The sequence below is a fragment of the Micropterus salmoides genome, unplaced genomic scaffold (assembly GCF_014851395.1).
Source record: "Micropterus salmoides isolate LMB-PRFRI ecotype aquatic unplaced genomic scaffold, ASM1485139v1 Ms_hic_scaffold_7, whole genome shotgun sequence".
Classification (NCBI taxonomy): Eukaryota; Metazoa; Chordata; class Actinopteri; order Centrarchiformes; family Centrarchidae; genus Micropterus; species Micropterus salmoides.
The window spans coordinates 37,225,394-37,250,836 of NW_024044459.1; the positions used below are offsets into that span (position 1 = coordinate 37,225,394).

Here is a 25,443-nt window from a genome sequence, read left to right on the forward strand (position 1 = left end):
GTTACCTGACTGACACACACATCACTGCTGGCACTGCTGGACAGGGTTGTGTGGCTCGTCCATTGTTTGTAATGCAAATGTCTTCCCCACAACACGTGTGGAAGAACGGACCTAGTTATGCCGGGGAATTAGCTCAAATGGTAGCGTCGCTCGCTTCGCATGCGAGAGCTAGCGGGAGCGATCCCCGCATTCTCCAGGAGACTTTCAACCCTTTTTTTAGGCCCCCAAAATAGAGGTTACTTTGCATAAAAACAATCCCTTCAGTTTCAATCGGGACCTCGCACGGTTTGTGCTCGGGCCCTAATAATTCAACTGTTTGCAGAGAAGATGCAACCTTAAAGCCAACAGAAGTGTTTACTCCTCAACACATACATTTCATTTTACATGAACTGCTCTTTGTCTCTGTAGGGGAATTAGCTCAAATGGTAGAGCGCTTGCTTCGCATGCGAGAGGTAGCGGGATCGATGCCCGCATTCTCCAGGAGACATTTAACCCTTTCTTCTCTGCCCTTTCTCAGCATGCGCTCGTGTAGGTTCTGTGCGATATGACAAAAAATTCATATCCCCAAATTTCTAGTAAATTCAATGAAATATGACGTTTCCAACTAGAACTTGAGATATTTCTCTGCATTGTAAAGGTGAGGTAACTTGACAAATACCATAGATAGAGTGAACAACAACACAGCAAGTAAAGTAACTAATGTTAGCTAGGTTGTGGGTTAGCAAACTGACGCTACTTGCTGCTGCAAAGCTAACATGAGAAGACGAGACAGCAGCTCCAGATACTGAGAACTCTCCTGCTGCTACAGCTAACGTCACAACAACAGCATGTCTTGGTGAACTATGAAGTAAGCTGTGTGTCCGCGGGCAGGTCATTTAACGTTACCTGACTGACACACACATCACTGCTGGCACTGCTGGATAGGGTTGTCCATTATTTCTAAAGCAAATTTCTTCCCTGCCACACCGGCCCGTGTGGAAGAACGGACGGTGAAGTTAGTTTCAAGTTGGATTTTAGTTTTACGTTGGACATTTGATAGATGTCGAATTCCAACGTAAAGCTAACGTCACGTTGATGCATATCGCCATTCCCTCACCACAATATTATAAAGTGTGGAATTTGTGACAGAACAATGTAAACGATAGAGCATAATTATAAATGATAGAAGTTTCTCTATCGCCAAACGATAGATATCGTCATATTGCACAGCCCTACACTTGTGTTATCAGAATTGCAGGAAGTCTACTGAATAGGTGAAAGTAAAAATACTTAAAACTCCATCAAGTGAAAGTCCTGCACCCAAAGCTTTACTCAAGTACAAGTCCACAGGTATTGTCATGAACAAGATTTTCTCTGACCTTATCTACTAAATAGGAATCAGTCAAGTTTTGCGGAGAAACAGTCTAGAAACATTTGAGCTCGTCTGTTTTCTGAGACACAAACTTTCCAGGAGAGCCACGTTCACAGTCTGCAGGAGGGAGAGACTGATGGTCAGAACACAGCTCTCTGGTGGAGCATCCTTCAACGTGAAGGGGGATTAGCTCAAATGGTAGAGCGCTCGCTTAGCATGCGAGAGGTAGCGGGATCGATGCCCGCATTCTCCAGGAGGCTTTTAACCCTTTCTTCTCTGATGAAGATCAGTGACTATTAACTATTCTGGGTACAGAAGCAAAACAGTTTGTCAGAGTGCAGAGTCTTTACACAACTCATTCATTTCTCTGACAATTAATGTGCCCTCCGCTCCAAGTCTCGCCATTGCAGCGGACATACAAAGCCTCTTTAAGACACCCCGTAAAGGGACCTGGCTTTGACTTTAACTGTAAAAGTCTGTTTTGTTACATTCTATGTCACATGACATTTCAATAAAACATCAAATGTTTCATTGATTACAAGTGTACTAAGGAGTATGGTTACACTACTTTCTATAATTTCCCTGTTTTCTGTATTCCACAGAGCTTGAGTGAAGGAAAAGGAATTCACTATGGCATATGAAACAATCCTGGGAGGTGACCGGGAAATTCTCCAGGAAAAGACACAAGACAAAACTGTGAAGAACCACCCACTGGTTGTCTTCAGGCAGTTCTCAGTTGAGGTGGTGCAAAGAGCCTCATTGTGGTCTTGGACTCCAGACGAGACACAAGAACTAAGTGAGCGCTCTACCATTTGAGCTAATTCCCCTGTGTGAGGGGAAGACAACTCACTCGTCCCCTCTGCCTCCCCTCCATACCACGCCGTTCCAAAACTACACAAAACCAACTGTAAGTGGCCTGAATTCGACTTTCACTGCAAAAACAAGCGCGCAGCAGACGAGGTGGCCGAGTGGTTAAGGCGATGGACTGCTAATCCATTGTGCTCTGCACGCGTGGGTTCGAATCCCATCCTCGTCGCAGTATAGTTTACTTTAGTCTGCCATGTCACAAATACAGGTGCTGGTCATAAAATTAGAATATCCTCAAAAAGTTGATTTATTTCAGTAATTCCATTCAAAAAGTGAAACTTGTATAATGTATACATACATTCCACACATACTGATATATTTCAAGTGTTCATTCCTTTTAATTTTGATGATTATAACTGACAACTAATGAAAACCCCCAAATCAGTATCTCGGAAAATTTGAATATTGTGAAAAGGTTCAATATTGAAGACACCTGGTGCCACACTCTAATCAGCTAATTAACACAAAACACCTGCAAAGGCCTTTAAATGGTCTCTCAGTCTACTTCTACACAATCATGGGGAAGACTGCTGACTTGACAGCGGTCCAAAAGACGACCATTGACACCTTGCACAAGGAGGGCAAGACACAAAAGGTCATCGCTAAAGAGGCTGGCTGTTCACAGAGCTCTGTGTCCAAGCACATTAATAGAGAGGCGAAGGGAAGGCAAAGATGTGGTAGAAAAAAGTGTACCAGCAATAGGGATAACCGCTCCATGGAGAGGATTGTGAAACAAACCCCATTCAAAAATGAGATTCACAAAGAGTGGACTGCAGCTGGAATCAGAGCTTCAAGAACCGCCACGACGTATGCAAGACATGGGTTTCAGCTGTCGCATTCCTTGTGTCAAGCCACTCTTGAACAAGACACAACGTCAGAAGCGTCTCGCCTGGGCCAAAGACAAAAAGGACTGGACTGCTGCTGAGTGGTCCAAAGTTATGTTCTCTGATGAAAGTAAATTTTGCATTTCCTTTGGAAATCAAGGTCCCAGAGTCTGGAGGAAGAGAGGAGAGGCACAGAATCCACATTGCTTGACGTCCAGTGTAAAGTTTCCACAGTCAGTGATGGTTTGGGGTGCCATGTCATCTGCCGGTGTTGGTCCACTGTGTTTTCTGAGGTCCAAGGTCAACGCAGCCGACTACCAGGAAGTTTTAGAGCACTTCATGCTTCCTGCTGCTGACCAACTTTATGGAGATGCAGATTTCATTTTCCAACAGGACTTGGCACCTGCACACAGTGCCAAAGCTACCAGTACCTGGTTTAAGGACCATGGTATCCCTGTTCTTAATTGGCCAGCAAACTCGCCTGACCTTAACCCTATAGAAAATCTATGGGGTATTGTGAAGAGGAAGATGCGATACGCCAGACCAGTGTCACAACTGGCGTGGCACTGTCCTCCTGAGTCCAACGGATGGGCTGGTTCTTTGGCCCATCCCTATTCCAACAGGGTCTTCTGCCACCAGCCCCATGTCCTCACTGGTCCTCTTATGAGCATAGTCAACTATAAACATCACCTGCCTGGTTCTCCATATTAAGTTCAATAAAATTCCACACAGCATTCCACACAGATGGAGCACAAAGTAAGTTGTCGTGGCCGAGTGGTTAAGGCGATGGACTAGAAATCCATTGGGGTCAACACAGTGGACGCTGTAGCACTACTGCTGACTAGCGTTTCGGGGTGTAATTGCAGACTGACGGACACACGGACGCACAAGTATAAATGCCTGTCTACGGGCGTAGTCTACGTGCGTAGACAGGCATTTATACTATACGGCGTAGCTACAGCTAGAACAGCGAAAATCGATCACCTGCCCGATATCAGTCATTTAACGTTACCTGACTGACACACACATCACTGCTGGCACTGCTGGACAGGGTTGTGTGGCTCGTCCATTGTTTGTAATGCAAATGTCTTCCCCACAACACGTGTGGAAGAACGGACCTAGTTATGCCGGGGAATTAGCTCAAATGGTAGCGTCGCTCGCTTCGCATGCGAGAGCTAGCGGGAGCGATCCCCGCATTCTCCAGGAGACTTTCAACCCTTTTTTTAGGCCCCCAAAATAGAGGTTACTTTGCATAAAAACAATCCCTTCAGTTTCAATCGGGACCTCGCACGGTTTGTGCTCGGGCCCTAATAATTCAACTGTTTGCAGAGAAGATGCAACCTTAAAGCCAACAGAAGTGTTTACTCCTCAACACATACATTTCATTTTACATGAACTGCTCTTTGTCTCTGTAGGGGAATTAGCTCAAATGGTAGAGCGCTTGCTTCGCATGCGAGAGGTAGCGGGATCGATGCCCGCATTCTCCAGGAGACATTTAACCCTTTCTTCTCTGCCCTTTCTCAGCATGCGCTCGTGTAGGTTCTGTGCGATATGACAAAAAATTCATATCCCCAAATTTCTAGTAAATTCAATGAAATATGACGTTTCCAACTAGAACTTGAGATATTTCTCTGCATTGTAAAGGTGAGGTAACTTGACAAATACCATAGATAGAGTGAACAACAACACAGCAAGTAAAGTAACTAATGTTAGCTAGGTTGTGGGTTAGCAAACTGACGCTACTTGCTGCTGCAAAGCTAACATGAGAAGACGAGACAGCAGCTCCAGATACTGAGAACTCTCCTGCTGCTACAGCTAACGTCACAACAACAGCATGTCTTGGTGAACTATGAAGTAAGCTGTGTGTCCGCGGGCAGGTCATTTAACGTTACCTGACTGACACACACATCACTGCTGGCACTGCTGGATAGGGTTGTCCATTATTTCTAAAGCAAATTTCTTCCCTGCCACACCGGCCCGTGTGGAAGAACGGACGGTGAAGTTAGTTTCAAGTTGGATTTTAGTTTTACGTTGGACATTTGATAGATGTCGAATTCCAACGTAAAGCTAACGTCACGTTGATGCATATCGCCATTCCCTCACCACAATATTATAAAGTGTGGAATTTGTGACAGAACAATGTAAACGATAGAGCATAATTATAAATGATAGAAGTTTCTCTATCGCCAAACGATAGATATCGTCATATTGCACAGCCCTACACTTGTGTTATCAGAATTGCAGGAAGTCTACTGAATAGGTGAAAGTAAAAATACTTAAAACTCCATCAAGTGAAAGTCCTGCACCCAAAGCTTTACTCAAGTACAAGTCCACAGGTATTGTCATGAACAAGATTTTCTCTGACCTTATCTACTAAATAGGAATCTGTCAAGTTTTGCGGAGAAACAGTCTAGAAACATTTGAGCTCGTCTGTTTTCTGAGACACAAACTTTCCAGGAGAGCCACGTTCACAGTCTGCAGGAGGGAGAGACTGATGGTCAGAACACAGCTCTCTGGTGGAGCATCCTTCAACGTGAAGGGGGATTAGCTCAAATGGTAGAGCGCTCGCTTAGCATGCGAGAGGTAGCGGGATCGATGCCCGCATTCTCCAGGAGGCTTTTAACCCTTTCTTCTCTGATGAAGATCAGTGACTATTAACTATTCTGGGTACAGAAGCAAAACAGTTTGTCAGAGTGCAGAGTCTTTACACAACTCATTCATTTCTCTGACAATTAATGTGCCCTCCGCTCCAAGTCTCGCCATTGCAGCGGACATACAAAGCCTCTTTAAGACACCCCGTAAAGGGACCTGGCTTTGACTTTAACTGTAAAAGTCTGTTTTGTTACATTCTATGTCACATGACATTTCAATAAAACATCAAATGTTTCATTGATTACAAGTGTACTAAGGAGTATGGTTACACTACTTTCTATAATTTCCCTGTTTTCTGTATTCCACAGAGCTTGAGTGAAGGAAAAGGAATTCACTATGGCATATGAAACAATCCTGGGAGGTGACCGGGAAATTCTCCAGGAAAAGACACAAGACAAAACTGTGAAGAACCACCCACTGGTTGTCTTCAGGCAGTTCTCAGTTGAGGTGGTGCAAAGAGCCTCATTGTGGTCTTGGACTCCAGACGAGACACAAGAACTAAGTGAGCGCTCTACCATTTGAGCTAATTCCCCTGTGTGAGGGGAAGACAACTCACTCGTCCCCTCTGCCTCCCCTCCATACCACGCCGTTCCAAAACTACACAAAACCAACTGTAAGTGGCCTGAATTCGACTTTCACTGCAAAAACAAGCGCGCAGCAGACGAGGTGGCCGAGTGGTTAAGGCGATGGACTGCTAATCCATTGTGCTCTGCACGCGTGGGTTCGAATCCCATCCTCGTCGCAGTATAGTTTACTTTAGTCTGCCATGTCACAAATACAGGTGCTGGTCATAAAATTAGAATATCCTCAAAAAGTTGATTTATTTCAGTAATTCCATTCAAAAAGTGAAACTTGTATAATGTATACATACATTCCACACATACTGATATATTTCAAGTGTTCATTCCTTTTAATTTTGATGATTATAACTGACAACTAATGAAAACCCCCAAATCAGTATCTCGGAAAATTTGAATATTGTGAAAAGGTTCAATATTGAAGACACCTGGTGCCACACTCTAATCAGCTAATTAACACAAAACACCTGCAAAGGCCTTTAAATGGTCTCTCAGTCTACTTCTACACAATCATGGGGAAGACTGCTGACTTGACAGCGGTCCAAAAGACGACCATTGACACCTTGCACAAGGAGGGCAAGACACAAAAGGTCATCGCTAAAGAGGCTGGCTGTTCACAGAGCTCTGTGTCCAAGCACATTAATAGAGAGGCGAAGGGAAGGCAAAGATGTGGTAGAAAAAAGTGTACCAGCAATAGGGATAACCGCTCCATGGAGAGGATTGTGAAACAAACCCCATTCAAAAATGAGATTCACAAAGAGTGGACTGCAGCTGGAATCAGAGCTTCAAGAACCGCCACGACGTATGCAAGACATGGGTTTCAGCTGTCGCATTCCTTGTGTCAAGCCACTCTTGAACAAGACACAACGTCAGAAGCGTCTCGCCTGGGCCAAAGACAAAAAGGACTGGACTGCTGCTGAGTGGTCCAAAGTTATGTTCTCTGATGAAAGTAAATTTTGCATTTCCTTTGGAAATCAAGGTCCCAGAGTCTGGAGGAAGAGAGGAGAGGCACAGAATCCACATTGCTTGACGTCCAGTGTAAAGTTTCCACAGTCAGTGATGGTTTGGGGTGCCATGTCATCTGCCGGTGTTGGTCCACTGTGTTTTCTGAGGTCCAAGGTCAACGCAGCCGACTACCAGGAAGTTTTAGAGCACTTCATGCTTCCTGCTGCTGACCAACTTTATGGAGATGCAGATTTCATTTTCCAACAGGACTTGGCACCTGCACACAGTGCCAAAGCTACCAGTACCTGGTTTAAGGACCATGGTATCCCTGTTCTTAATTGGCCAGCAAACTCGCCTGACCTTAACCCTATAGAAAATCTATGGGGTATTGTGAAGAGGAAGATGCGATACGCCAGACCAGTGTCACAACTGGCGTGGCACTGTCCTCCTGAGTCCAACGGATGGGCTGGTTCTTTGGCCCATCCCTATTCCAACAGGGTCTTCTGCCACCAGCCCCATGTCCTCACTGGTCCTCTTATGAGCATAGTCAACTATAAACATCACCTGCCTGGTTCTCCATATTAAGTTCAATAAAATTCCACACAGCATTCCACACAGATGGAGCACAAAGTAAGTTGTCGTGGCCGAGTGGTTAAGGCGATGGACTAGAAATCCATTGGGGTCAACACAGTGGACGCTGTAGCACTACTGCTGACTAGCGTTTCGGGGTGTAATTGCAGACTGACGGACACACGGACGCACAAGTATAAATGCCTGTCTACGGGCGTAGTCTACGTGCGTAGACAGGCATTTATACTATACGGCGTAGCTACAGCTAGAACAGCGAAAATCGATCACCTGCCCGATATCAGTCATTTAACGTTACCTGACTGACACACACATCACTGCTGGCACTGCTGGACAGGGTTGTGTGGCTCGTCCATTGTTTGTAATGCAAATGTCTTCCCCACAACACGTGTGGAAGAACGGACCTAGTTATGCCGGGGAATTAGCTCAAATGGTAGCGTCGCTCGCTTCGCATGCGAGAGCTAGCGGGAGCGATCCCCGCATTCTCCAGGAGACTTTCAACCCTTTTTTTAGGCCCCCAAAATAGAGGTTACTTTGCATAAAAACAATCCCTTCAGTTTCAATCGGGACCTCGCACGGTTTGTGCTCGGGCCCTAATAATTCAACTGTTTGCAGAGAAGATGCAACCTTAAAGCCAACAGAAGTGTTTACTCCTCAACACATACATTTCATTTTACATGAACTGCTCTTTGTCTCTGTAGGGGAATTAGCTCAAATGGTAGAGCGCTTGCTTCGCATGCGAGAGGTAGCGGGATCGATGCCCGCATTCTCCAGGAGACATTTAACCCTTTCTTCTCTGCCCTTTCTCAGCATGCGCTCGTGTAGGTTCTGTGCGATATGACAAAAAATTCATATCCCCAAATTTCTAGTAAATTCAATGAAATATGACGTTTCCAACTAGAACTTGAGATATTTCTCTGCATTGTAAAGGTGAGGTAACTTGACAAATACCATAGATAGAGTGAACAACAACACAGCAAGTAAAGTAACTAATGTTAGCTAGGTTGTGGGTTAGCAAACTGACGCTACTTGCTGCTGCAAAGCTAACATGAGAAGACGAGACAGCAGCTCCAGATACTGAGAACTCTCCTGCTGCTACAGCTAACGTCACAACAACAGCATGTCTTGGTGAACTATGAAGTAAGCTGTGTGTCCGCGGGCAGGTCATTTAACGTTACCTGACTGACACACACATCACTGCTGGCACTGCTGGATAGGGTTGTCCATTATTTCTAAAGCAAATTTCTTCCCTGCCACACCGGCCCGTGTGGAAGAACGGACGGTGAAGTTAGTTTCAAGTTGGATTTTAGTTTTACGTTGGACATTTGATAGATGTCGAATTCCAACGTAAAGCTAACGTCACGTTGATGCATATCGCCATTCCCTCACCACAATATTATAAAGTGTGGAATTTGTGACAGAACAATGTACACGATAGAGCATAATTATAAATGATAGAAGTTTCTCTATCGCCAAACGATAGATATCGTCATATTGCACAGCCCTACACTTGTGTTATCAGAATTGCAGGAAGTCTACTGAATAGGTGAAAGTAAAAATACTTAAAACTCCATCAAGTGAAAGTCCTGCACCCAAAGCTTTACTCAAGTACAAGTCCACAGGTATTGTCATGAACAAGATTTTCTCTGACCTTATCTACTAAATAGGAATCAGTCAAGTTTTGCGGAGAAACAGTCTAGAAACATTTGAGCTCGTCTGTTTTCTGAGACACAAACTTTCCAGGAGAGCCACGTTCACAGTCTGCAGGAGGGAGAGACTGATGGTCAGAACACAGCTCTCTGGTGGAGCATCCTTCAACGTGAAGGGGGATTAGCTCAAATGGTAGAGCGCTCGCTTAGCATGCGAGAGGTAGCGGGATCGATGCCCGCATTCTCCAGGAGGCTTTTAACCCTTTCTTCTCTGATGAAGATCAGTGACTATTAACTATTCTGGGTACAGAAGCAAAACAGTTTGTCAGAGTGCAGAGTCTTTACACAACTCATTCATTTCTCTGACAATTAATGTGCCCTCCGCTCCAAGTCTCGCCATTGCAGCGGACATACAAAGCCTCTTTAAGACACCCCGTAAAGGGACCTGGCTTTGACTTTAACTGTAAAAGTCTGTTTTGTTACATTCTATGTCACATGACATTTCAATAAAACATCAAATGTTTCATTGATTACAAGTGTACTAAGGAGTATGGTTACACTACTTTCTATAATTTCCCTGTTTTCTGTATTCCACAGAGCTTGAGTGAAGGAAAAGGAATTCACTATGGCATATGAAACAATCCTGGGAGGTGACCGGGAAATTCTCCAGGAAAAGACACAAGACAAAACTGTGAAGAACCACCCACTGGTTGTCTTCAGGCAGTTCTCAGTTGAGGTGGTGCAAAGAGCCTCATTGTGGTCTTGGACTCCAGACGAGACACAAGAACTAAGTGAGCGCTCTACCATTTGAGCTAATTCCCCTGTGTGAGGGGAAGACAACTCACTCGTCCCCTCTGCCTCCCCTCCATACCACGCCGTTCCAAAACTACACAAAACCAACTGTAAGTGGCCTGAATTCGACTTTCACTGCAAAAACAAGCGCGCAGCAGACGAGGTGGCCGAGTGGTTAAGGCGATGGACTGCTAATCCATTGTGCTCTGCACGCGTGGGTTCGAATCCCATCCTCGTCGCAGTATAGTTTACTTTAGTCTGCCATGTCACAAATACAGGTGCTGGTCATAAAATTAGAATATCCTCAAAAAGTTGATTTATTTCAGTAATTCCATTCAAAAAGTGAAACTTGTATAATGTATACATACATTCCACACATACTGATATATTTCAAGTGTTCATTCCTTTTAATTTTGATGATTATAACTGACAACTAATGAAAACCCCCAAATCAGTATCTCGGAAAATTTGAATATTGTGAAAAGGTTCAATATTGAAGACACCTGGTGCCACACTCTAATCAGCTAATTAACACAAAACACCTGCAAAGGCCTTTAAATGGTCTCTCAGTCTACTTCTACACAATCATGGGGAAGACTGCTGACTTGACAGCGGTCCAAAAGACGACCATTGACACCTTGCACAAGGAGGGCAAGACACAAAAGGTCATCGCTAAAGAGGCTGGCTGTTCACAGAGCTCTGTGTCCAAGCACATTAATAGAGAGGCGAAGGGAAGGCAAAGATGTGGTAGAAAAAAGTGTACCAGCAATAGGGATAACCGCTCCATGGAGAGGATTGTGAAACAAACCCCATTCAAAAATGAGATTCACAAAGAGTGGACTGCAGCTGGAATCAGAGCTTCAAGAACCGCCACGACGTATGCAAGACATGGGTTTCAGCTGTCGCATTCCTTGTGTCAAGCCACTCTTGAACAAGACACAACGTCAGAAGCGTCTCGCCTGGGCCAAAGACAAAAAGGACTGGACTGCTGCTGAGTGGTCCAAAGTTATGTTCTCTGATGAAAGTAAATTTTGCATTTCCTTTGGAAATCAAGGTCCCAGAGTCTGGAGGAAGAGAGGAGAGGCACAGAATCCACATTGCTTGACGTCCAGTGTAAAGTTTCCACAGTCAGTGATGGTTTGGGGTGCCATGTCATCTGCCGGTGTTGGTCCACTGTGTTTTCTGAGGTCCAAGGTCAACGCAGCCGACTACCAGGAAGTTTTAGAGCACTTCATGCTTCCTGCTGCTGACCAACTTTATGGAGATGCAGATTTCATTTTCCAACAGGACTTGGCACCTGCACACAGTGCCAAAGCTACCAGTACCTGGTTTAAGGACCATGGTATCCCTGTTCTTAACACGTGTGGAAGAACGGACCTAGTTATGCCGGGGAATTAGCTCAAATGGTAGCGTCGCTCGCTTCGCATGCGAGAGCGATCCCCGCATTCTCCAGGAGACTTTCAACCCTTTTTTTAGGCCCCCAAAATAGAGGTTACTTTGCATAAAAACAATCCCTTCAGTTTCAATCGGGACCTCGCACGGTTTGTGCTCGGGCCCTAATAATTCAACTGTTTGCAGAGAAGATGCAACCTTAAAGCCAACAGAAGTGTTTACTCCTCAACACATACATTTCATTTTACATGAACTGCTCTTTGACTCTGTAGGGGAATTAGCTCAAATGGTAGAGCGCTCGCTTAGCATGCGAGAGGTAGCGGGATCGATGCCCGCATTCTCCAGAAGGCTTTTAACCCTTTCTTCTCTGATGAAGATCAGTGACAATCAGCTCTTCTTGGTATACAACCAAAATAAAGACAAACTTATTCAGAGTTTGTTCTAAATATTGAGGCAGCCTGACTCTCACATGCTAAACAAGAGCTCTACAGCTGATTCTCTAACTCTTCTTCCAAAGGTCAGCTTGTGTCTCTCCCTCTGCTCAGCTGCACTGTCTCACTTTCTGAATACCAGCTGTACACAGTGCAGAGATTTCACTGGAAACTTTGAGCTGCTGGTGGCGCCGGATGTAAAGTCATTTCATAATGAACAGTCTGTACCAACGTGGTGGACCGACCTACAGACACGTCACCAGCAGATACATGTAGCAGACGAGGTGGCCGAGTGGTTAAGGCGATGGACTGCTAATCCATTGTGCTCTGCACGCGTGGGTTCGAATCCCATCCTCGTCGAGATGATTTTTTTCACATGGACAAAGTTTAAAGTAAGTTCTTTTGTAAGAAAACTGCTGAAGTTACAAACAGAGCAGATGTGACACTGTACTAAAGAAAAAACCATCAGAACAACGAAACTGTCACCAGTTAGTGAGCTGAGGACAAATGATGTCTTTCTACACAACAATATCAAACCATGACGCATGCAGCACTATATATTTCTGTAGAGTGAAGATTTGGGGTTGAAGCGATGTGCATGAAGTGCATGTGAAACCCGAGCAGTGAACAGCTGCGTTGGTTTAAACTGGACGTATCTCATCTGTCAGACACGCCTCCTGAAACTCTGTTACTGCTTTATTTTTCATTAGCTCGAACTCATGCAGATCAAAACCCCGCCTCCATTTTGTTGTGATTGGTTGGTCTAGGGCCATGTGGGTTAGTGTTTGACTGTTTTTAAACATGTTCAATCTAATCTATATTTAATATAGCCTAATAATCTGACTCCAGTTCAGATGGTCAGTTTATTAAAGTGAAGAAAACATGATTGTGTAGTATGAGATAATCAGAGTGGAATACTGTAGGAGTACTGCAGTACTAGTACCTGTACTTGTCCTCCTCCAGCTCCTGTTGAGGATCCAACAAGGCAGCTGTAATCTGGTCCAGCTGAATTCTGGTCTGGTCTGCGTGGTTCCTGGTTTCTTTATATTGGGTTCTGGTCAGGTCCAGTCGGGCCTGGAGTCTCTGGACCACGAGCTGAAGAGATGAGTTCTCATCCTGCAGACAGAGAGACGACACAAGGCTGCAGATATTGCCAGGTACATTTTCACTTATGAGGGATTTTCCGTGGTATAAATTGGTGCTAAACAGTACACATGAATATAAATATATATATATATAAAGTAAAGAGATAAAAAATGAACACTAATGGAAAAAAGAGTGCAAAAAAATACAGATTAATTAACAAGTATGTGCAAAAATACTGCATACGGTATCTTTTCACATCAACACAAACCTGTGGATTTATCAGCAGGTCTTGTTTCATGTCGATGTTTCTGATTGTTTCAGGTTGTGTCTCATCATATTTATTGATCTTTGTACCGATTGTATTTTTAGACTTTGACCAACTTGCCCATCAGTGTTTGTGTGTGCTACTATTTTTCTTTATGTGCTTTGGCTAAACAAATATCATGTTAAACTTTCTTTAGCTTTAAAGAGGTCATATTCTGCTTTTAGACTCATTCTCTTTCCTTTTTATTGTGTCTTTATTGTGTTCTCATCTCCCACAAAAAAACTCTGCTCCTGAACTGAACACAGCTGGGTTGTAGTCCAGCCTTTACTTTAGTAACCTGTAATCTGCGCCACTCGTAACACGCAACATAATGCTCACATAGCGGCTTGTGTGGCTAATAACGACCCTCCAGGCAGTCAGTGGACATAAAGATGTTACAGTGATGTATAAACAGGGTTCGAAATACGTGGGAGCCAGTGGGAGCTCATGTCCCATAAGGAGGGTCTGAGAAGCAGTAAAAACCTGCATCTAATTCATTTATCAACAACCATTATTTTGAATCACAAATAATGTGTTTTTCATTGTAATTAAAACCTACTATTATTTACATTAAACAAGATAAACAGACTTAAATGAACACACTTTTCTAATGAACTACGCTTTGCACCACATGACTGACAGGATGGCTGCACTTCTCCACCATCAGACACCATGGTACACAGGACAGTTTTGAACTAACATGTTGAGGCTGCGACCCGCGAACATGTTCAACTAGAATGAGACTCTGTATTGACTGCTGCTGCTTGTTCAGTATTATTGGCTTTTTGATGCATCCTCCAATTAGTACAGCGCTACATATGATAATATGCTTGCCACTGTGTGGAGGCGGCCAGAAGTGCGTAAAATAACACTTTAATATTATAGGGGAGAGCTGGGAGGAATTAAACACTTTTCAGAAATACGTCATTTTAAAAGATAATGTTACAGGCAGAAATAATGATAATACCAGGTTACCTTGTTGTTGTTACCTTAACAGTTTCGGTTTGACTTTGAATGGATGGTGCGCATTGTTTCATTCGTCCCTACTGTGTGGGACAGATGAAACACATCGATATACATTTAAATTATATAGGTTATTCTTGTTTTTTATTTAAAATGCTTGACAGTATCCTTCTTAATATGTAATTGCAAACATATTTTGTCCTTTTTCTTAATAAAAAATATAATAATACAACTTTTAGAACATCAAACAGTTAATGCACATTTACTAGCTCCTAAACTAACTAATCTTTCATTTGATAATGACCATAGCACATGAAACAGTAAACGCAATTCAACGTCATTCAAAAAACCAAAATGACCGCTTGAGTGAATTTCCTTTACATGATTGAAAACAGCCTTTTCTGTGTAACTCCGTCAGTATGTGACACATCCACCTGATTTTTCCCAGTTCAGTTAAGTACTGTGGACTGTATGTGCTGAGGTAGATTGGAAAATCAGACTTGTATAGGCAGGTATCGCTGTGTTTTATTTGTCCCATGTTTCAATTGTCCCGGCTCTCGTCTCTCCTCGAGCAATAGTCTCTGATGGCACTCTGGGCCAAGTAGTGGACTGAGGTGTATGTGTTTGTGCGTTGGCGTGTGTGTGAGAGAGGGAAATGTTGAATCACGTAATAAGCAATGATCTCTCTCTCTCTCGCACTGCTGGTAATGTTAGTTAGCATATTAGAGACCACCACGAAACTCAAGATTATAACTCGAACCCTGTGTATAAACTTATAAACAGTGCACAGTTAGTCACAGCTAGTTGTCCTTACCCAGGTACCGCACATGTGCAACTCCCAACAAAGATCTAGTAGAAGTGAGATGCACAACACACAAAAGAGGAGCTACAGCAATGTGCTGTCTGACAGAAATATATATATATATTATATTTTTTTATATATATATGTAAACCATGTAAACCTCATCACTGTGCCCAAATAAGTGTGTGTCTGTGTGTACTGACCTGTAGTGTGTCGATGGTGGACTGTAGCTGAGACTCTCTGATCTCTCTGGTCTGTTTCTCTTTGGCCACAGCTTCCTGCAAAGCTTCACGCTCCAACTGCTGACACACACAGTGAACATGCCATGGTGTCCAAACTGTCCCCGCAATGAGTAGCATGTTTGTCAAAGCTAGACAGTTAGCTAACAGTGTGAAGTCCTCAAATAAACTCAAGGTGTAACGTTTCTTTCCTATTTAATGAATATTGTAAAACGGTAACAAAAGCACAAATGAAAATTAGAAATATAAACAATACACAAGTAAGACACAACTGGAAGAAACAAAAAACATTGTGCTAACCACTCCCAGCTATGCTAGCTATCAGTTTTCTAATCCTAGAAGAAGAAGTAGTGTTCAGTTTTTTCACAAAACAAAAGCAAAACAACTATATTTATTGTTGTAAAAGCTAAAAATGCTAAATAAAATACTTACAGGCAACAATCTCGAAAATAAAAGTACAACAGGCCACCTGGCTGCCTCGGCCTTGTGGAAATCGCCTGCTCTGCCACTACTGCTCCTGACTAACCAGCAGGAGGCACTGCAGTACACTCTTTTGATGAACAGTGCACTTTTACTCAATAGAGGGCAGCACAGTGTCTTCACCTATGTCACACTGCAAAGAGTGATTCCATAGATCTTGTATGAGGGTCCGACCACACCTCTGATGTTTGGCAAGCCTTTTAACATTTCATCCAAAAAAACTTACGAGTCGTTATTTTAAAGCTACTAGTACTTATTTATTGCTTACTTGTAACTACTCATGTTTTACCAGTAACAACAGAGCATATTTTGCCATTGAAAACTACAGGGCTCTGCAGTTCAGATATCACCTTTGTGTAAGTGACTGGTAACTAACTGAATAGTTCTAGTAACCATTTCCACTTTACTATTATTTAGACACTAGTACATAGTTATTAGTTACAAGTAACTATTTTGGTTTTACTAGTATTTATTATTTAAATACTTGTACCTATTCATTTGTTACTTGTAACTATTCCAAAAGATACTTGTAACATTTGATTCTTACTAGTACAGTGTTTGGGTCTTGTACATTTGTTTGGGTCATTCCTTTGTGACTAGAAAAATGGCCTGTTGATAGTAACGTTTAATTCGTACTAGTAAGTAATGGAATAGCTATAAATTAAGTACTAGTTTCTTAACAATTGTTACTAGTAAAACTGGAATAGGTACTAGTAAATAGTCGAATAGTTACTAGTGACAAATGAGTATTAGTAGCTTTTAAATAGCTTCTAGTAAGTTTTTAGGAATAAATGTTAAAACAGCCTCCAACGAGGCCAAATGTGAGTGCTTGTTTAGTCTCCTGGGAGAGCGCCAACAACGGTCGTTCACACTCCTCAGGTGACTCCAGCAACACAGAGCCAGAAGCACTAACGAACCAAGCGCTATTAATGTCATTGATAATATCAGTCCAGTATCAATGTTATGACTCTTCTTCAACCTGTCTGCTAAAACATGGGGCTGAATGCAGTTAAAAGTGGAGGAGAAGTCAATAAATAGTAGGTGGACAAGGGACTTGGCCCCCTCAAGATGTTTAAAAGCGACCCTGTTGCGTCATCCACGCCTCTGCCCAACCTGTAGGCAAACTGGAGAAGGTCTAACTTATCCTGTACAGTGTCCAAAAGTGCATCCTTCACTAGCCTTTCATGACAGCTTTCATGACAAGAGATGTGAGTGCCACTGGTCTTAAGTCATTGAGGGTCTTAGGAGTTTGAATCTTAGGCACAGGAACAATTATTGAGTCCTTCCAAAGACAAGAGACCTTATGCAGCTGTAAAGACAACTGGAAGATGAAGCAGAAGATGTCTGCCAGCACAGTTCTTCAGCACACGACCCCCGATCCCATCGGGACCTGGACTTTTACACCACAAAAGAGTTTCAAGACCATGAATTTATCAATGGGCACAATATTATTTACAGGATTACAACCAACATTTTTAAAAACAGACGTCTCCTCACTAAAATCATGGATATTAAAAAAAAGATTATAAAAACTCCAGGTCGGTTTATCCATTGTAAGTAATGGAAAAAGTTTTGGACAGCAACCCCAGTATGGTTTTCATGCCCTCCCAAGCAGGACGTGAATTTCCAGTGTGCAGCAAGTTTTCTACTTTTTCTTTATATACGCACTTGGCAAGCTTGAGTTCCCTCTTCACCTGTTTAGCCAGTGCCCTGTGCTGTATCATGTCCCCCTGATTAAAACTAACCTTTCTCTGATTTATTATGCTTATTAGTACTTTTACTGGAGTATTTTGTCCACCACTGCTGGTTTGCTGTAACCACCATTAGCAGGATTATTCCGCTTAAGAAATGATAAACAATTTAAAAAATTTACAGCATTTGTTTCAAAGATTTACAATAAACAATGTTTGACGTGAAGCGTTACCTGTCCCAGTGTCACCTGCCGTGTTAGCTCCTCCCTCAGCTGCTGTAGCTCCGCCTCCATCTCCACCTGTTGTCTGCTGCTCTCCACCTGTCTGTCTCTCAGAGCCTGGGCCTCCATCTGCAGGACAGACAGCTCCTCCTGCCTGGTGGACATGTCCTGCAGAGAGACACAGCGCTAAAGAGGGAGACATCAACGACATGTTACCTGTGAGACGCTCACACACTCACCTGTCTGTGAGTCCTACTGCTGTCCTCCAGCTCTCTGCAGTGTCTCTGAGTGTCCTCCAGGTGGAGCTGCAGACTGTGGTTGTCAGCCTGCAGACTGTGAACCTGCTGCTGAGCACGACGAGCCTGAAACACAACCACAGCTCGCAGATCATCTCTCAGCTGGAGGTCTGGAAACAAGTTTTACAGACCGGTTCCAGCTGCAGGTTCAGACAGGAAACACTGAACAGCTGGGATAATTACAAAGACGTGTGTAGGAAGCAGCTGTAACACAGACGATTATTTTTTTTTATGTCCCAACCTCCATTCATCTGAATTCGATCCATTCGGTTTTATCCTCATTTAAATTAGCGGAGGGATAAAGCGGAAGTCTCTGGTGCGCTAGCTCCATGGCAGTCGTTCTCAAAGTACTAAATTATGAAAACCAACATAAGTTAAAACATTTTTTTAAGTGAATATCACTAAATAAGGACCAATAGTGCTACTTAAACAAGCTTCTTGTGTCCATTACTCCCACCCACGTTAGCTTTTGGCCAACAGAACCTCTAATATGATTGTGACACATCACATCAATCTGTCATGAATCAGTCACTTCGCTCAGAGCTGCTGCTGCTGCTGCTGCTGCTGCTGCTGCATGGCTTGGCATATGAAGTTATTAGCAATAAGTATGGGACGGATGGAGTAACAGACATGTTCCCCCCACCAGACTGAGTTTCTCCACCTGTGGCTATAGTGAGAGCAGCCAAGTCTCCGGTCTGCAGAGACACCCTACTCACCCACTAACTGCTGCTAACTGTAGCTGCTATTAGCTACTTAGCTCAGCTAGCCATGCAGCTAGCGGCCCTATTAGCTGACTCTGCCCAGAGTGGGAGCTCAGAGCCACCGGGGAAATGTTGAGCTTTGGATCGCCAGGAGGAGGAGGTTTTGAGGTCCGTGGCGGGGGACCCAGAGACTGACGGAGGTCAGTTTGAAGGAAAGGAGCGAGTTTGTAATGTTAGTATGGAGTCTCACCTGCTCTCTGAGTCCTCTCAGGTACTCCTGGAGTCCAGAGATGATGCTCTCCAGATCCCTCTGAAGAGCTTCATTAGCCAAAATCTGACCTGGAGGAGGGGGAGGAGGAGGAGACATAAGGAGAGGAACCATAAGGAGAGGAGAGAAGGAGAGAAGAGAAGAGAGAAGAGGAGACAATAGCGAAGGAGAAGAAACGGGAGGAAACATGAAGAGGATAGGGGCAGAGAAGAAGAGAGTAGGGGAGGGAATGGGAGAGTAAAGGACAGGGGAGAAGAAGAGGAGGAGGAGAAAAGGAAACAATGAGAGGGAGGTTTGAAAAAGGAGAGAAAACATGGAGAGGAAAAGAGAAAATGGGAAAGGAAAGCAAATAAGAAACAAGAAGGAGGAAACATGAAGAGAAGAGGCGATGACAATGAGGAGGAGGAGGAGAGAAAACAAGGAGAGGAAGCGAGGAAACAGGAAAGGAAAGAAGAAAAGAGAAGGAAGAAACATGAAGAGAAGAGGCGAGGACAATGAGGAGGGGGAGGAGAGAAAACAAGGAGAGGAAGCAAGGAAACAGGAAAGGAAAGAAGAAAAGAGAAGGAGGAAACATGAAGAGAAGAGGCGAGGACAATGAGGAGGAGGAGGAGAGAAAACAAGGAGAGGAAGCGAGGAAACAGGAAAGGAAAGAAGAAAAGAGAAGGAGGAAACATGAAGAGAAGAGGCGAGGACAATGAGGAGGGGGAGGAGAGAAAACAAGGAGAGGAAGCGAGGAAACAGGAAAGGAAAGAAGAAAAGAGAAGGAGGAAACATGAAGAGAAGAGGCGAGGACAATGAGGAGGGGGAGGAGAGAAAACAAGGAGAGGAAGCGAGGAAACAGGAAAGGAAAGAAGAAAAGAGAAGGAGGAAACATGGAGAAGAGGCGAGGACAATGAGGAGGAGGAGAGAAAACAAGGAGAGGAAGCAAGGAAACAGGAAAGGAAAGAAGAAAAGAGAAGGAGGAAACATGAAGAGAAGAGGCGAGGACAATGAGGAGGAGGAGGAGAGAAAACAAGGAGAGGAAGCAAGGAAACAGGAAAGGAAAGAAGAAAAGAGAAGGAGGAAACAAAGAGAAGGAGTTATATTTTATAACTTTGCCTCTCTGACTCTGACAGCCAATCAAAGGGCTCCAGTTTGAGAGCGGCTCTGTGATTGGCCAGTGGCCTCCTCACCGTCAGTCAGCTGTTGTTCCAACTCTTTGATCTCCTGCGTCTCCATGGCGATGCGGGACAGCATGTCGTCGAGGCGACCCTCTAGCTCGCTCTGCTTCCCGCTCATCCTGTCCAGCAGCTGCCTCCAGCCGGCCAATCGGGCGGTCACATGGGCCTGAGAGAGAGATGTCAGCCAATCAGAACAGGCTCTCTGCTTTTCCTACTGGGTACTTATTATCAGTATTATAATAATATGGTGTTTCTGCATAATGTGTACTTTTGATGTTTTACCACAACATATTAAGCTGATTATTACTTTGTATTTTTAAACATGTAGCTGCAGGACTGATCTCAGATCAGACAGGGGAGGAGAAAGGGTTAAAAGTCTCCTGGAGAATGCGGGCATCGATCCCGCTACCTCTCGCATGCTAAGCGAGCGCTCTACCATTTGAGCTAATTCCCCTGCTGGCCCCTTGACACTCTTTGGCCCCAGAAAAGTCCACTCCTCCTCCCTCCTCCCTCCTCCCTCCCCTCTCCCTCTCCCTCTCCCTCTCCCTCCTCCTCCCTCCCAGAAGTGTGGCTGTGATATAAAAAGCCTAGAGTGGTTTATCAGTGAAGTGTCTCTGGGGTCTGTTAACAGAAACGTCTGGATCCTCACTGCGCTGCGAGGTTATTATAAACTATGTTGAACCGGTCGTGGGTCACATCTCTCTCTCTTCCATTGCTCTATAAATGTTTTCTTTAACGGTTTACTTTCATGATTAGAGAGCCTGCTGTCAGAAAGTCACAGCAAATGTCGTGGGAAATTTAAGTAGCAAAACAAAAAAGCTGTAGTTATGAACGTGACATGACAAAGGAAACAGAATTCAACTTGAAATAATTGAGACCCTCTGATGGAGCTCAGGATTTATCAGGAGGACGGCTGCTTTACTCCAAACAGTTTCTCTGTATGAATCAGGACTGTGTGTGAGACCTTTTGGATGTGCAGAAGAACACACAGCATGATCTCACATTAGATCCTGATCGATCCTGTTGCCGTGTCTGGAGATTTTAATAACGAATTAAGTAACGCTGCTGTGCCAAATGAGTAAATGCGCATAGCGTTTCTGTTACTCTCATCATCAGAGTAATGTAATGTACAGTAATCCAATGAAGGTTAAAAATCAAGGGCAACTGGACTTGGTTGAAGATACTGGAAGACGTTTCGTCCCTCATCCAAAGGACTTCTTCAGTTCTACTCTGCAGTCTACTTACATCTGAAGGACAGAGGACACTCGTTTGAGGACCACCAGATGCACATTTTAGACAGAGAAGATGGATGATTTGAAAGAGGTGTCAAGGCCGTCGCTGAACAGAGGAGGGGGTCTACGCGACCACTTATCCCCCACTTACAATGCTGTCCTTTCATCTCTTCCCAGGAAACTCAACAACAGTAACCTATTGGCCTCAGGTGAAGATACCAACGATGGTCGTTCAGTCTTGGCCACCGGTAGTCTTAACGACTGTAACGACTGTCGTCACTGCAACCAGGAACACTAACGAACCAGTGGTATCGATGACCCGGGCCAACGACCCCACTGAGGTTAAATAGCTGAGTTTCCCTGCCAGTCAGTCAGAACTGAAGAAGTCCTTTGGATGAGGGACGAAACGTCTTCCAGTATCTTCAACCAAGTCCAGTTGCCCTTGATTTTAACCTTCGTTGGATATCTATGACCTGGATGACTGAGAATCTTCATAGACAATGTACAGTAAACAGTGAAATATTGTTGACTTCAACCTGTTTGTTTTTGGTCAATGGTGCAATCACTTTCTGTTGCCTCAAGATAGAAATGCGCCAACAATTTTCCATTTTAAGACCAACACTCCTACAGGCGCACAGATGGGCGCAAGTTCATTTGCTATTTAAAGAACGTGGCACTTGGCGTTGGTTGAAAACTAGCAATGACACTTGCGCTGCACTTTGCGCCGGGTGCAAGACATGGGAACATGAGAACATGAGAACCTCTGCTGCTCTGTTTCTACATTATCAGTCTCAATGCAGAGGTATAAACTGGCCTTTACACTGAAGTCACAGTCAGTTAGTTATAGTACAGACAGATACAGCTACAGAATAAAAATCAAGCACTTTCAAGTTACCTAAACCAAAAGTGTCCCGACTCTCAAAGCCTATCATTACATCTAAATTGTTAAATACAATTCAAAAAATAAAGTTTATAGAATTCCTTTACACTCCAACAATCAATGTGTTGTCACTTTATTTTACCAGCTGTTCATATTAACTTTGATTGTTTTGATCGTGATTTTAGTGCTTGATTATTTCCAGAGGAAGGAACCGACAGGACTCGTCTAGCTGAATAAATGCAGCTCCTCTCCAAAGCTGTTTTAGAACGCTTTCATTGATCCAGTTCCAGTTGTCATTAAAACCACTGCTGAAAAGCAGGTACAACAGCTAGTTATCGTCAATGTGCGTGGACTGAAACTAATATGACGACAGGATAATTTCATTTCAAATATTAAGACTTGGTTTACATGACTGACTGTATAAGTAAAACACCAGTATATTCCTGTGCACACTGCACTTATCTGATTGGCACTTTGCTGGATGCTGCATTCGTTGCAACAAAAGTAACCTGGTTCAACTTTCCTGCTGGACGTCTTGCCTCCTGTGTCTGAGACATCACTGCAGTAATCTGATTGGCTGTTTTTTTATTAGTCAGTCTGAACTCAGCTGTCACCAAGCAAGAGATTCTGTAGCTATCAGACACTCTAGATATATAAGGCAAGTGTTTTTACCTGTTCAGCATCTTATTACGGTCTGTACAGTATCACAAGAACACAGCAAGAAATGCCTCAACATGTGGCACCCAACTGTCAACAAGACAAAACATGGAACTAATCTTAAAGTAATCAAGAGCTTTGCAACAAGACTAAAATAGTCTACAGTCATACTATCATACTAATACTCGTGTGTTGTTTGCACTGTTTGTTAAATCTTACTTCTTGCCCTCGGTTTTTACACCATTGATGCCGTATGTGCTAATAGCTCTTACTAGTATTTATTGTCACTTGTAGATTTCTTGCTGTATTGATGCTTGTGTTATTTCTCAAATGTACGTTGCTTTGGATAAAAGCACATGCCAAAAGAGTAAATGTAACATCAACATGCTAACATGCTCAAGATAACAAGGCTAACAGGCTAATGTTTCAAAAGTATAGTGTTCACCCTTGAACAGTATTTTACTGGACGAAGCAACACTGTGGGTTTGAATGGGGAGCAGTGAAGCCAGGTTTGGTCATAGTTACTACATGGCTACTTCCTTTCTTGGCACCGGGGTCTACTTCCAAAAGGGAACCTCCAGGTCTGAAAAGCGAAGCACGTGCTGAAGAGCCTTAAACCTGCGTCCTCTCTAGCAGCCAGCAGGGGGCGACTCCACCTGCTGCAGAAAGAAGTGTGATTGTATAGAAGACTCTGAGAAAATGTTGCTACTTCTCAGCTGATTTATTCCCTCCGTAAACACTTTCCTGATGAGTTTATGGTCTCAGTCGCTAGTTTCAAGTCTTCTTCAACACAGCGTGATGTTCATTTAGTAAATTAGGGTCCTGTTTAGAGGAACAGAGACCAGGAAGCAGGGGAGGCTTTAGGGCGGGGCTACAAGCTAATTGACAAGTCAATACCATGGCGACCTGTCAATCAGGATAGAGGCGACTCGTATCCGTTGCTCTGTGTACATTTAACCAGAAAAGCTTAATAGGAGTCGGCTGGTCATTTTCCCGGTAAGAACATTTTGTTTTAAGCCTGTTTGTCGCTAGCCAAAATTAGCATCCTGGTTAAAATCACAGTTAATGTGAATTACAGCTGCAGTTAGCTAACCAGGCTAGCTAGTTCCACCCTCTTTGTCACACTCTGCATGTCTGTCTCTGTTTTCCCCTACACTCTCTCTCTCTCCCTACCTGTGCCTCGTTAGCCTCATGTCTTTCACCTGTGTTGCTCCCGCCCTGCTCATTAGTCCCTGTGTATATATACCTTGTGTTTCTGTCTTGTCTTTGTCGGGTCATTGTATGTTGTCACCCTGTGTTGCAGTTTGTTCTCGTGTCTTCAGCCTTACTCGCCGTGTCTCCCTGTTACCCTGCTCATTTTTGGATTCTGGTTTTCACCCTTTTGGATTTCTGTTGGACAGCCTTTGTTTTTGGACTCAGTCAATCAGCCACTCTGTTGTAAGTGTGCTCGTCTTTTGTTTGCTTATTAAAACCCCTCTGAACTGTTCCTGCTGGCTTTCGTGTCCTGCATTTGGGTCCTCCAACCTACTACCTGCTTCACCCATACCAAACCCTGACACTCTTGTCCTAATACAGTCATGTCCGGTGCTGCTGGTTGCAAAAAAATCAACATGGCGGGCTTCAGTACGGTGGTCCACAAACCACCGTAGCACGGACCATCTTTGGACCGAGCTGAAGAAAGTTTGTAGAAGGAATTTTGATCTGACAAAAAATGTCCCAATTACAAGCTAACAAATATTTGCTAAAATGCTAAAAACATGAAATATAACATATCTCTGGCATGGAAAGGCTGATCAACACAAAACTTGAGGACCTTATGTGGCATGCCCCCTGAGGGACTGTGCAAAATTTGGTACATTTAGCCCCTAGTTGATGCTACTGAAAATTTGGGTCAATTCTTCCCCATGGGCCTGTGATGACACCTGAAAATTTTTATTCAATTCGGATTCTAGGTGGCGCTATAATCGAAGCTGAAAGGCCGTGGAAAATCCCATTGAAATGAATAGGATTTCCAACCATGCCACATTTTACCTAGGTTTGGAAAGGCAGACCAACACCAAACTTATGTGGCACGACCATGGGGCACCGGGCTGACCCCAAATTTGGTGTTGATTCCAAACCTAGGTAAAATGTGACACATGTTAATGACGTCATTTAGATTTTATATGGAACGCTCCATGAAAGCTTTGGTTGGCTTCACTGTTTAAACTCTCACTTATCCCCCATGTGTTTACCATGTTCACCATCTTAGCTTAGCGTGTTAGAATGCTAACATTAGCTAATTAGCAGTAAACACAGCTTACAGCTGAGGGTGATGGGAATGTCTTTACTGCTGCAGGTGTTTGGTCATAAACCAAAGTGTTGTACACATTAACATGTTGACCTGTTGATGGC

The 25,443-nt window shown here is 43.7% G+C and overlaps 2 protein-coding genes and 9 non-coding genes across 15 annotated transcripts in view; 8 read left to right on the forward strand and 3 right to left on the reverse strand.

The window, feature by feature from the left end:
• The window catches only part of LOC119891504 (scavenger receptor cysteine-rich type 1 protein M160-like), a 1,270,577-nt gene that overhangs the window by 475,064 nt on the left and 770,070 nt on the right, over nucleotides 1-25,443 (reverse strand). The gene's annotated exons all lie outside the window — the stretch shown is intronic.
• Nucleotides 1-25,443, reverse strand: part of cntrl (centriolin) — a 91,685-nt gene that overhangs the window by 29,882 nt on the left and 36,360 nt on the right. For 3 of the 5 annotated variants that reach the window (XM_038703234.1, XM_038703236.1, XM_038703235.1), the window contains 6 exons: nucleotides 20,293-20,446; nucleotides 19,103-19,191; nucleotides 18,095-18,217; nucleotides 17,868-18,041; nucleotides 15,428-15,526; nucleotides 13,013-13,185 (listed from right to left, as the gene is read on the reverse strand). In XM_038703234.1, coding sequence (XP_038559162.1) covers nucleotides 13,013-13,185; nucleotides 15,428-15,526; nucleotides 17,868-18,041; nucleotides 18,095-18,217; nucleotides 19,103-19,191; nucleotides 20,293-20,446 — 812 coding nt within the window. The remainder of the gene's footprint in view (nucleotides 1-13,012; nucleotides 13,186-15,427; nucleotides 15,527-17,867; nucleotides 18,042-18,094; nucleotides 18,218-19,102; nucleotides 19,192-20,292; nucleotides 20,447-25,443) is intronic. The other 2 variants (XM_038703237.1, XM_038703238.1) reach the window with 2 other exon arrangements.
• Nucleotides 1,532-1,604, forward strand: trnaa-agc. Its single transcript has one exon. It is a non-coding gene; the product is annotated as a tRNA-Ala (tRNA).
• trnas-gcu lies at nucleotides 2,306-2,387 on the forward strand. The gene has a single exon. It is a non-coding gene; the product is annotated as a tRNA-Ser (tRNA).
• trnaa-agc lies at nucleotides 5,581-5,653 on the forward strand. Its single transcript has one exon. It is a non-coding gene; the product is annotated as a tRNA-Ala (tRNA).
• trnas-gcu lies at nucleotides 6,355-6,436 on the forward strand. The gene has a single exon. It is a non-coding gene; the product is annotated as a tRNA-Ser (tRNA).
• trnaa-agc lies at nucleotides 9,630-9,702 on the forward strand. The gene has a single exon. It is a non-coding gene; the product is annotated as a tRNA-Ala (tRNA).
• On the forward strand, nucleotides 10,404-10,485 carry trnas-gcu. The gene has a single exon. It is a non-coding gene; the product is annotated as a tRNA-Ser (tRNA).
• Nucleotides 11,910-11,982, forward strand: trnaa-agc. The gene has a single exon. It is a non-coding gene; the product is annotated as a tRNA-Ala (tRNA).
• Nucleotides 12,348-12,429, forward strand: trnas-gcu. The gene has a single exon. It is a non-coding gene; the product is annotated as a tRNA-Ser (tRNA).
• Nucleotides 20,662-20,734, reverse strand: trnaa-agc. The gene has a single exon. It is a non-coding gene; the product is annotated as a tRNA-Ala (tRNA).